Source organism: Schistocerca piceifrons, chromosome X (assembly GCF_021461385.2).
Source record: "Schistocerca piceifrons isolate TAMUIC-IGC-003096 chromosome X, iqSchPice1.1, whole genome shotgun sequence".
Lineage (NCBI taxonomy): Eukaryota > Metazoa > Arthropoda > Insecta > Orthoptera > Acrididae > Schistocerca > Schistocerca piceifrons.
In genome coordinates this window covers 146,670,127-146,683,392 of record NC_060149.1, presented here as the reverse complement: position 1 = coordinate 146,683,392, position 13,266 = coordinate 146,670,127, and the positions used below count along the sequence as shown (strand labels likewise).

The 13,266-nt window shown below is 45.9% G+C and overlaps 1 protein-coding gene across 1 annotated transcript in view; it reads right to left on the bottom strand.

Moving 5' to 3' along the window:
* LOC124722225 (vitellogenin-like) overlaps positions 1-13,266 on the bottom strand; it is a gene marked incomplete at its 3' end in the record, with an annotated part of 444,892 nt that overhangs the window by 232,298 nt on the left and 199,328 nt on the right. The window contains exon 12 of the mRNA XM_047247418.1: positions 7,297-7,604. Coding sequence (XP_047103374.1) covers positions 7,297-7,604 — 308 coding nt within the window. The remainder of the gene's footprint in view (positions 1-7,296; positions 7,605-13,266) is intronic.

Below are 13,266 nucleotides of genomic sequence, written 5' to 3'. Positions count from 1 at the left end.
TGAAAAAGAGACAGAAAAGCAATAAATACTGGAAGATAGTAGACAGTGGCTGTGCTATAGAAAGAGCGAAGGAGACAATGGCGGTGTGAGAGAAAGAGACACAGTTGCAATGAAACATATTGATAGTGACAGAACAGTGCTAGGAAAAGGGCGAAGGAGACTGTGATTTTAACCATCATGGTTGGGAGTGTCGGCGACCTTACTTCTGATATTTACTTATAAAGAAACAGTTACGATCGATGATATTTTGCGATCGTGACTGTTTCTTCGTTAATAAGAATGAGACTGTGCCAGTGGGAGAGGAATAGTAAGAAGGGGAAAGTTGAAGTGGGTGGGAGACAGTGATGATGAGAGACAGAGTCTATGACAGGACAACAAAGTAGAGAGAGATAGTGATAGCAGGAAGAGACAGCAGCAGTGGAAAGTTATGAATGAGATAGTAGCAGTAAGAGAGAGATAGTGAGAAGAGACAGCAGAGGATGGACAGAATGAAGGAGACTTTGGCTGTGAGACTTAGGATAGTGACAGTCAGAGAGATACAAAGAGATAACGGTAATGAGTTGGGCTGAATGAGTGAGTGACAATGGGAAAGTGGGAGTGGATGGGTATGATCGACTTACAGCGATGGACTAGTGGGTGTGAGCGAGTTACAATTAGGCGAGTTTGTGGGATTGGGAGGGGAGTTGAGTGCGAATATGTTCGCATACCAGTATTTTTGGGAAAATTTTTAGCGGTATTGTGGAAGGTAAAATTAGGCGGCTGGTACCCACTTTCCAGTCTCAGTCTCTTAATAATCAGGAGCATATCCACCTTTTTGTGCTCCGATAAGAGCATTTTTCCGCTGATCATTATTTGCTTTCCTGTTGGGACTCAAAGAATCAACAAAATTTTCATTTGTAAATAAATGATTCCAGGAAATAGTTTATGTTTATGTACTTATTAATAAACTTGTTCTACACTGTTTACCTGGACACTGTTCTTGTTGTGCCTCCACAGGCACAAGACACATCACATGTAACTGGAATCATACTAACGCCATACATACAATGAAAGTCAACAATGGAATGGCACTAACTAATGCTCTCCGATAGACACGATGGAACAGCGGAGGAGTGGTACTCAAGCGTCAACTTTAGGTTACAATATCTCCGGATGTAATTAACATTTTACAATGCAACAAACGGCACTGATTACGTATTTGTTCATATGTTCAGATGCGCTAACAAAACTAACGTGGTTCCACTTAAAAAAAGTAGGTTTGTGTTAAAAAGTCAACAATGGAATGGCACTAACTAATGCTCTCCGATAGACACGATGGAACAGCGGAGGAGTGGTACTCAAGCGTCAACTTTAGGTTACAATATCTCCGGATGTAATTAACATTTTACAATGCAACAAACGGCACTGATTACGTATTTGTTCATATGTTCAGATGCGCTAACAAAACTAACGTGGTTCCACTTAAAAAAAGTAGGTTTGTGTTAAAAAACATACTTCCGTGCATTTTTGTATGGTTTGTATTAAACAATTACACTAGCCCCTCTCCTCACGTTCGGTCTGTGGAATCGGTTCGTCAGTATTTGATGTGGTTTACGAAATATATCCAACGGTAGCGTTAGGTGACTCACCCTGTATATGGTCCCATCAAGCAAAAAGTATCAGCACACTTTTGAAGGGTAACACTTTAAAGTGGATGAAAAAACTAACACAGTGATCTGTGGGAAGTAGGGAGCCTGGTGGATTATGCTTACCAGCTGCGACAGTTCATGCAATGCTGCAATGGGTAGTTACCATTCTTTCTGTGCACCTACGATGTATCCTAGGCCAACTGCAACACTCTCAGTTTCGTAAAATCCCAACATCGTCATCAGAGTAATTAATTTGATTATAAAACAGGTCTCTCGCTCTAATTGGTGCGTGGGTTTTGTCCGCGTTTCATGTTAGCAGTCAGGTCCTAGATCTCACATCTACTCAGATTTGCTGATGTTTAGGAATCGCTGATCCTAATTTATCGGTGTTACTAGATTTGAATTGTCATGCATGGTAAGGTTACACTACGGAAAAGAATTTTTGACCAGTTTCGTTTCCACCTGTGGCTACAATCGTAATTCGCCAGATTCTGAATGACGGCATTATTCGAATGTTTCATGTTCCTGAATATATGACACATGCTTGTGGTGTGTGCTTGTATGGTGGAGGACTGTCTGAGATTTGTCAATCCTTGTTCTGTATTACCTAAAGGGGACACACATGTTTCGGTTATTACAGGATAAAAACTCTTACACACTGCCTAACAAAAAAATGAAGCACCTAGTAGAAGAGATAGAAACTAAATGAAACTTGATGGGGTGAGAGGGTATGTGATGTTATTTACGTGGCTACAAAATCCATTCGAATTTACAGAGAAGTGGGTGGTGTGAGCCCACTTATCAGTACGCCATTGTATCCCCCTCTGGCCTGGATGCATGGAGCGATTAAGTTGAGGAAGGTATCATAAAGCCACTGTATCTTCTCCTGTGCCAAACTAGCGCACAACTGCACTAACTGGTCCTTTAATATCCTGGATGTTAGTACTTGGACTAAAGTTGACATCTGTGACATTCCACACATGTCCTACTGGAGATAGATCTGGCGTAATTGTTCTCCTCGGGGCCATCTCAACATCATGCCGACAGTTCATAGACACATGTGCCACGTGTGGACCAGCACTGTTCTGTTGAAATATGGCACCACAATACCGTTACATTAGAGGTAATACTGTGCGGCCCCTCCCGCCGGAGTTTCGAGTCCTCCCTCGGGCATGGGTGTGTGTGTTGTTCTTAGCATCAGTTAGTTTAAGTTAGTTTAAGTAGTGAGTAAGTCTAGGGACCGATGACCTCTGCAGTTTGGTCCCTTAAGAACTCACACACATTTGAGAGGTAAAACACAGGGACGTAGGATGTCCATGATGTACCATTGTGCCATCAGAGAAACCTCAACCATTAGCAGCTGTGGCCTGAAGTCGTACACAATGGCTCCCCACACCACGGTGCCAGTAGTAAAACCACTGTAACTCTCCAAAACATTGGAAGAATGAGACCTCTACCCAGGTTGCCACCGTATTTGCTGATGATTGCCATCTCACGTAGTGCAGAATTGCGAGTCATTGCTGAATAAAAGATGTCATCATTCATCGGCATTCTACACTTTCTGGTCACGGCACCACACCAAACCCATCCATTCGTATTATGGTGTTAATGGCATCGGGGACAGTAATTTCGTAGTCCGGCTGCTGCTAGTCTTCCACCAGTTGTGTGAGATGACAATGAATGTTGGAGGGAATCCATTACATGTTTTCAGATGGCAAGTACAGATGTGCAATGGTTACGATGTGCTTGGAGCACAATGCAGCGATCTTCCCTTGTGGTGGTCAGATGTGGTCGACGGAAACCTTCACAGCGAGTATGCTTGCCCTCAAGTTCCCCTGCACTCCAGCATCAGGCCACTGGCACACCTGAATGCCTCACAAATCTGGATATTGGTCAATTATACCAGCAGAGACACACGACACCCCTTTTGAACTCTGGTCATGCAGTTTCACACAATTACACAACATTTCTGTCTCTTTCACAGTAATCATTGAACATATGACGCCGTTCACACCACACATATACTCCACCAGGCCAGAAAAAACATTAAACATGAATACCCATAATGCACTCTGGTAGCCGTTCCACCTACCACTGTAAATTGCAAATCTAATACACTACTGGACATTAAAATTGCTACACCAAGAAGAAATGCAGATGATAAACGGGTATTCGTTGGACAAATCTACACTCCTGGAAATGGAAAAAAGAACACATTGACACCGGTGTGTCAGACCCACCATACTTGCTCCGGACACTGCGAGAGGGCTGTACAAGCAATGATCACACGCACGGCACAGCGGACACACCAGGAACCGCGGTGTTGGCCGTCGAATGGCGCTAGCTGCGCAGCATTTGTGCACCGCCGCCGTCAGTGTCAGCCAGTTTGCCGTGGCATACGGAGCTCCATCGCAGTCTTTAACACTGGTAGCATGCCGCGACAGCGTGGACGTGGACCGTATGTGCAGTTGACGGACTTTGAGCGAGGGCGTATAGTGGGCATGCGGGAGGCCGGGTGGACGTACCGCCGAATTGCTCAACACGTGGGGCGTGAGGTCTCCACAGTACATCGATGTTGTCGCCAGTGGTCGGCGGAAGGTGCACGTGCCCGTCGACCTGGGACCGGACCGCAGCGACGCACGGATGCACGCCAAGACCGTAGGATCCTACGCAGTGCCGTAGGGGACCGCACCGCCACTTCCCAGCAAATTAGGGACACTGTTGCTCCTGGGGTATCGGCGAGGACCATTCGCAACCGTCTCCATGAAGCTGGGCTACGGTTCCGCACACCGTTAGGCCGTCTTCCGCTCACGCCCCAACATCGTGCAGCCCGCCTCCAGTGGTGTCGCGACAGGCGTGAATGGAGGGACGAATGGAGACGTGTCGTCTTCAGCGATGAGAGTCGCTTCTGCCTTGGTGCCAATGATGGTCGTATGCGTGTTTGGTGCCGTGCAGGTGAGCGCCACAATCAGGACTGCATACGACCGAGGCACACAGGGCCAACACCCGGAGTCATGGTGTGGGGAGCGATCTCCTACACTGGCCGTACACCACTGGTGATCGTCGAGGGGACACTGAATAGTGCACGGTACATCCAAACCGTCATCGAACCCATCGTTCTACCATTCCTAGACCGGCAAGGGAACTTGCTGTTCCAACAGGACAATGCACGTCCGCATGTATCCCGTGCCACCCAACGTGCTCTAGAAGGTGTAAGTCAACTACCCTGGCCAGCAAGATCTCCGGATCTGTCCCCCATTGAGCATGTTTGGGACTGGATGAAGCGTCGTCTCACGCGGTCTGCACGTCCAGCACGAACGCTGGTCCAACTGAGGCGCCAGGTGGAAATGGCATGGCAAGCCGTTCCACAGGACTACATCCAGCATCTCTACGATCGTCTCCATGGGAGAATAGCAGCCTGCATTGCTGCGAAAGGTGGGTATACAGTGTACTAGTGCCGACATTGTGCATGCTCTGTTGCCTGTGTCTATGTGCCTGTGGTTCTGTCAGTGTGATCATGTGATGTATCTGACCCCAGGAATGTGTCAATAAAGTTTCCCCTTCCTGGGACAATGAATTCACGGTGTTCTTATTTCAATTTCCAGGAGTGTATTATACTAGAACTGACATGTGATTACATTTTCACGCAATTTGGGTGCACAGATCCTGAGAAATCAGTACCCAGAACAACCACCTCTGGCCATAATAACGGCCTTGATACGCCTGGGCATTGAGTCAAACAGAGCTTCGATGGCGTGTACAGGTACAGCAGCCCACGTAGCTTCATCACGATACCACAGTTCATCAAGAGTAGTGACTGGCGTATTGTGACAAGCCAGTTCCTCGGCTATCATTGGCCAGACGTTTTCAGATGGTGAGAGATCTAGAGAATGTGCTGGACAGAGCAGCAGTCGAACATTTTCTGTATCCAGAAAGGCCTATATAGGACCTGCAATATGCGGTCGTGCATTATCCTGCTGAAATGTAGAGTTTCACAGGGATCGAATGAAGGGTAGAGCCACGGGTCGTAACACATCTGAAATGTAACGTCCACTGTTCAAAGTGCCGTCAATGCGTACAAGAGGTGACCGAGACGTGTAACCAATTCCACCCCCTACCATCACGTCGGGTGATACGCCAGTATGGCGATGACGAATACACGCTGCCAATGTGCGCTCACAGCGATGTCGCCAAACACGGATGCGACCGTCATGATGCTGTAAACAGAACCTGGATTCATCCGAAAAAATGACGTTTTGCTATTCGTGCACCCAGGTTCGTCGTTGCGTACACCATCGCAGGCGCTCCTGTCTGTGATGCAGCGCCAAGGGTAACCGCAGCCATGGTCTCCGAGCTGATAGTCCATGCTGCTGCAAACGTCGTCGAACTGTTCGTGCAGATAATTGTTGTCTTGCAAATGTCCCCATCTGTTGACTGAGGGATCGTGACGTGGCTGCACGATCCGTTACAGCCATGCGGATAATATGCATGTCATCTGGACCGCTAGTGATACGAGGCCGTTGGGATCCAGCACGGCGTTCCGTATTACCCTCCTGAACCCACCGTTCCATATTCTGCTAACAGTCATTGGATCTCGACCAACGCGAGCAGCAATGTCGCGATACGATAAACCGCAATTGCTATAGGCTAAAATCCGACCTTTATCAAAGTCGGAAACGTGATGGTACGCATTTCTACTCCTTACAGGAGGCATCACAACAACGGTTCACCAGGCAACGCCGGTCAACTGCTGTTTGTGTATGAGAAATCGGTTGGAAACTTTCCTCATATCGGCACGTTGTAGGTGTCATCACCGGCGCCAACCTTGTGTAAATGTTCTGAAAAGCTAATCATTTGCATACCACAACATCTTCTTCCTGTCGGTTAAATTTCGCGTCTGTAGCACGTCATCTTCGTGGTGTAGCAATTTTAATGGCCAGTAGTGTATTTTACGTACGGTATCATGGTGTGTATGTGTACAAAGTTACATTGAATGTGACCACGTCTTCTGGGTGCTTCACTTTTACTGTCATGCGGTGCAGATACTGTACTGCAGCCTCCTTTGTTGATGGAATATTGGTGGAGTCGATTTAAGGCCAAAGTGACACAAGTGTTTTGGCTCCAAAGCTGTAAAATTTGGAGATAGGGTCAACCCACTTCTACATTCACTATTTCAGAATTATTGTTAAAGGTCCTACCAAGAGGACAAGAAATGGCAATTAATGTACTGGGGAGGGGTTGGAAAGTGGGGGAGGGGTGCCAAATGACATGACATCCATGTTAAAAATGTGTTGCTTCTCGCTTGTGTGTTACCAAACTTGCCCAGAATATTGGGGCAGTCAGACATATGTCGATGGAAGATTACATCCTAGCCTATGATAGTGACAGAAATATACTTGGCAAATTTGACAAGGCCAAAATCACAGACCCACATCCTGTAGATCATCTATAGTATCTACGTCTTTTGGAGAGACGACACTGAAATCTTTTTGATGTGCAAGTACATATGTGCAGGTGTTCTTCTTGGCAATGCTGCCACTCTGCTGCTAACTGAAGAAGGTCAGTAAAAGAGACCAAGAAAGTGTGCATTCTTTGATGCTGTGATCATTTTGACTTGCACATTTGTTAATGAATCGTGTAAAACTGAAGGTACCAGTCGGGCACTTACATGTCTCTGGTGACCGGGTCGTCGGAAGACGCGAGCGAGCTGAGAGTGGTCCAGACGAAGGCGACGACGGCGGGGCTGGGCTCGAACCAGGTGGCGGTGGCGATGCGGTGCCAGAGCGCGGGCCCGGGCCGCGTGAACAGCAGCAGCGTGCCGGCCGCCAGGCGCACGGGCAGCGGCTGCGCGTAGTCCCGGAACACCACCAGCAGCAGCTGCGAGACCGCCTCGGGCCGGCGCAGCGCCACCTGGCGCAGCGACAGCAGCGCCGCCGCGCGCTCGTGCGCCGCCAGCGAGCCGTTCAGCGCCGCCGCCTGTCCACCACCCCACTCACTCTTACCACTCTCGTTCCCACCACTTCTCCTCACGCGGGACGTGAAACCGAACGTGGAGCTGACGAGTTTTGTGACGTCACAAGGTGGAATTTCATGTTGCAGTGCATTCCAAAGTGTGAAAGGTAGAATCAAATGCATCCCATTTTTGCGTCGTGCAGTGGAATGTGGCACACAAAATTCCAGTTGGACACGAAATGGAAACAAAAGTGAAAATCCGATGAAGCTTTGCACAGATGTGTTCGACAGTGTCTCATGCCGCAGTGGTCCGCAACCCCACGACGACTATCGCAGTCCACTTCACCCCTCCGCCGCCCCACACCGAACCCAGGGTTATTGTACGGTTCGGCCCCCGGTGGACCCCCCAGGGAACGTCTCACACCAGACGAGTATAACCCCTATGTTTGCGTGCTAGAGTAATGGTGGTGTACGCGTAAAAGGAGGATATAAGATGAACATCAAGAAAAGCAAAATGAGCATAATGGAATATAGTCGAATGAAATCGGGTGATGCTGAGAGAATTAGATTAGGAAATGAGACACTTAAAGTAGTAAAGGAGTTTTGCTATTTGGGGAGCAAAAAACTGATGATGGTCGAAGTAGAGAGGATATAAAATGTAGACTGGCAATGGCAAGGAAAGCGTTTCTGAAGAAGAGAAATTTGTTGACATCCAGTATTGATTTAAGTGTCAGAAAGTTGTTTCTGAAAGTATTTGTATGGAGTGTAGCCATGTATAGAAGTGAAACATGGACGATAACTAGTTTGGACAAGAAGAGAATGGAAGCTCTCGAAATGTGGTGCTACAGAAGAATGCTGAACATTAGATGGGTAGATCACATAATTAATGAGGAGATATTGAATAGAATTGGGGAGGAGTTTGCAGCACAACTTGACAAGAAGAAGGGACCGGTTGGTAGGACATGTTCTGAGGCATCAAGGGATCACAAATTTAGCATTGGAGGGCAGCGTGGAGGGTACAAATCATAGAGGGAGACCAAGAGATGAATACACTAAACAGATTCAGAAGGATGTAGTTTGCAGAAAGTACTGGGAGATGAAGAAGCTTGCACAGGATAGAGTAACATAGAGAGCTGCATCAAACCAGTCTCAAGACTGAAGACCACAACAACAACAACAATGTGTACGTGGAGAATTTGTTTGCGCAGCAATCGCCCACATAGTGTAGCTGAGGCGGAATAACGGGAACCAGCCCGCATTCGCCTAGGCAGACGGAAAACCGCCGAAAAACCATCCACAGACTGGCCGGCTCACCGGACCTCGACACAAATCCGCCAGGCGGATTCGTGCCGGGGACCAGGCGCTCCTTCCCGTCCGGAAAGCGGTGCGTTAGATGGCACGGCCAACCGGGCGGGCTAGTATGCCCGTTGATCGCATCACGTCGCCCTTTTCAGACCTGACTGCACAGCAACACGTAAAGGTGCCTAAAAACTAGGGCTCCCAACAAATATGAAGGCCTGGTGAAAGATTTCTCCTGGTTTCATGCAGCCCACGTAACGTAACTGTCATGCATTCCCTTCTTCGTAACAATTCTTGGCAGCACTCTGCAGATGCAATGAGTATGCTCCTGCAGTGTTTTCGATGGGAAGTGTTTGATCACCCACAATACAGCCCATAATTGGCTCCCCCTGAGTTTCAGCTATCCTCACATCAATCGCTGGCTATGAAGACAACATTTTGCCCCAGACAATGAGCTATAGACCAGCGTAAAGAACTGGCAGAGACCGCAGATGTGATGAGGATATTGGAAAGTTGGTACAACACTACGACCAATGTCCAAGTTGGAGCGGCGGTTATGTAGAGACATAGCTGGAAGGTATAGCAGCTAACTGTTCCAAATAAACCATTTTTGATTTTCACAGTGGGTTCAATTTCGAGGACGAATGGAATGTGCTTTCCAAATATCGCTTGTATAACCTACGAGCTACGAATATACAGAGTGGACACTAAATCCAATGACCACATTTCAAAGATTGTTCAGCGATATTTTATGAGTATTTTGGCAGAAGGGACTGTTGGCTTCCAATGACTCATTATGAAGTATCTCCTTTTCGTTTGATTTCTTACACCCACTTAGGTTTGTATCTCATGTGCAATGACAATAACTGCAGAACAGAATATGTGTCGATGGTACGCATTGTGTCTTGTTTGGAAATAAACTGGTTCCATTCCATCATGATCTTTGTTGATAACAACAGTAGCTGTCACTTTAGTCTTCACCCTTGAATAGAATACTGCCCATTTTGTCTCGTTTTAGCAGCTGTGTTTTTGTTGTGTGTTAACACTGATACGCAGTGGTACAGACAGTTTTACCGATGATTGGTTAGCTGATGTGTGCCTTCCATATGGGTTCACTGAATGCGAGTGAAGAGCAAAAGCACAGTGCTATGCTGAGCTGTTCCGACAGTGATGGCACTAACATCACACTACTTTTGCATCTCAGAGTGTTTGCATTTCTCTTCGTTATGTGCTGTACATTTTGGTGATTACAATTTTCAGACTTTTTCGCTGTTGTGTAGGAATTTTACATAAATGAAGGTAGCTCACTGAATAAATAATAATTATGTTGTTGTGGTGGTCTTCAGTCCTGAGACTGGTTTGATGCAGTTCTCCATGCTACTCTATCCTGTGCAAGCTTCTTCATCTCCCAGCACCGACTGCAACCTACATGCTTCTGAATCTGCTTAGTGTATTCATCTCTTGGTCTCCCTCTACGATTTTTACCCTCTACGCTGCCCTCCAATACTAAATTGGTGATCCCTTGATGCCTCAACACATGTCCTACCAACCGATCCCTTCTTCTAGTCAAGTTGTGCCACAAACTTCTCTTCTCCCCAATCCTATTCAATACCTCCTCATTAGTTATGTAATCTACCCATCTAATCTTCAGCATTCTTCTGTAGCACCACATTTCAAAAGCCTCTATTCTCTTCTTGTCCAAACCATTTATCATCCATGTTTCACTTCCATACATGGCTACTCTCCATACAAATACTTTCAGTAATGACTTCCTGACACTTAAATCTATACTTGATGTTAATAAATTTCTCTTCTTCAGAAACGCTTTCCTTGCCATTGCCAGTCTACATTTTATATCCTCTCTACTTCGACCATCATCAGTTATTTTGCTCCCCAAATAGCAAAATTCCTTTACTACTTTAAGTGTCTCATTTCCTAATCTAATTCCCTCAGCATCACACGACTTAATTCGACTACATTCCATTATCCTCGTTTTGCTTTTGTTGATGTTCATCTTATATCCTCCTTTCAAGACACTATCCATTCCATTCCACTGCTCTTCCAAGTCCTTTGCTGTCTCTGACAGAATTACAATGTCATCGGCGAACCTAAAAGTTTTTATTTCTTCTCCATGAATTTAATACCCACTCCGAATTTTTCTTTTGTTTCCTTCACTGCTTGTTCAATGTACAGATTGAATAGCATCGGGGAGAGGCTACAACCCTGTCTCACTCCCTTCCCAACCACTACTTCCCTTTCATGTCCCTCGACTCTTATAACTGCCATCTGGTTTCTGTACAAATTGTAAATAGCCTTTCGCTCCCTGGAATTTACCCCTGCCACCTTCAGAATTTGAAAGAGAGTATTCCAGTCAACATTGTCAAAAGCTTTCTCTAAGTCTACAAATGCTAGAAACGTAGGTTTGCCTTTCCTTAATCTAGCTTCTAAGATAAGTCGTAGGGTCAGTATTGCCTCACGTGTTCCAACATTTCTACGGAATCCAAACTGATGTTCCCCGAGGTCGGCTTCTACTAGTTTTTCCATTCGTCTGTAAAGAATCCGCGTTAGTATTTTGCAGCCGTGACTTATTAAACTGATAGTTCGGTAATTTTCACATCTGTCAACACCTGCTTTCTTTGGGATTGGAATTATTATATTCTTCTTGAAGTCTGAGGGTATTTCGCCTGTTTCATACATCTTGCTCACCAGATGGTAGAGTTTTGTCACGACTAACTCTCTCAAGGTCGTCAGTAGTTCTAATGGGATGTTATCTACTCCCGGGACCTTGTTATTATTATTTAACGAACCACCAGAGACCATGAGTGTTATACCACAATACTCATAAAAATACCTGTACAACAATGTTGGTGAAACTCAGGTTCTCCCTGTTGGTCTTTTAAACCTCTTAGCACATTGAGGATCTGTGGAAAATGTGTCGTTTTGGAACGTTTTATTGTAATAAGATGACAGGGGATGGCTTTTCTTGTTTGGTGTTTTTCGTATTACGGACATGCTGCAGGTTGGATTACTGCTTTCAGCAAATACTTTTTGGTATGCCTCCATGTTTTCTAAATGCTTCTGAGTTTTCATATCAATTTAATAGACTTACACTGCTTGACAACTACTAAGAAACACATGTATTGTTGGACAGGAATAATCGATGATGGATGACATGAAATAGTACATACATAATAGAGGAGGAGTGGTATATTTATGAAGAAAATTGGTACATACTTCACCACACGGGAAAGCAGGATAACAGACACAAACAACGTTCATTTTTGACACAGGTCATATTTCCATTACAAAAGTTCGATATCGAACTTTCAGTAAGGAATATGCTCTCCTCAGGCGCTATTGCACATTTGGCGCCTATTATTCATGAAGGCTAACAAACTGTTGAGGAGTTCTTTGGGGATATTGTCCCACTCCTCTCTCAAGGAGGTTTTCAGTTCCTGTACAGTTTGGTTTAGAAATACGTTCACAAAGACTGTCATGCATGCTCTATAGGATTTAGGTCCGGTGAGTATTCAGGCCATTCCACACATTAAGTATCTTCACTTTCCTGTGTGTCTGACAATTCAGCAGTTCTGTGTGGGGGAGCACTGTCGTCCATAAACAGAAAGTCGGGACCAACAGGACCGCTAAACAGATAGATATGGTCCAGAATAATCTCCCTGCAAGACCGCTGTCCTGAAATGGTACCCCACGCAAAGATATTCAAAAGTGTGCCCACACCATGCATAGCACCTAGGCCATATCGATGAGGTTCATTAATATTTTGTGGTGTGTAACGTGCTCCCATCTCTCTCCACACTAACTGGTGGCTAGAATCATCTGCCACACTGAAGTGGGATCCGTCAGAGAACATCTCTCTGGACCACTATAGCTAACTCCAACCATTATGCTCGCTACAACAAAATTCTTTCTCGAAGATGACGTGGTTGAAGTGGGATGCATTTAAAAAGCTTCTCAGCATAAAAACCAGCCCGGTTTAATCGTTGCAAAATGATTCTGGCAGGGCTGCAAGGACAGCAGCGATCTGCTTGACAGTGAGATATCCGTTCCTTTTCGCCCCAAGGGCCACATCTTGATCGTCTTGCGGCGTGGTAGTCCATCTACGATCGCCAGCATGCTTCTCCATAGAATTTCCACCTTCATTGGCCTTTTTTGATCGTGAGATGACACTTTTGGCCACACCTATTACATGGCCACAGTAGTGAAACTTTGACTCACTTAGAGCCATCCAAATGTTCGTCCACGATCGGAAGAACTCAAATGATGTCTTGCAGACATGTTGCCATACCTCGTGGAATGTCGCACTTATCGGTTCCATAACAACTTTCGTCAAACACTGTACTGCACCAACTGTCGAATGTATACAGAG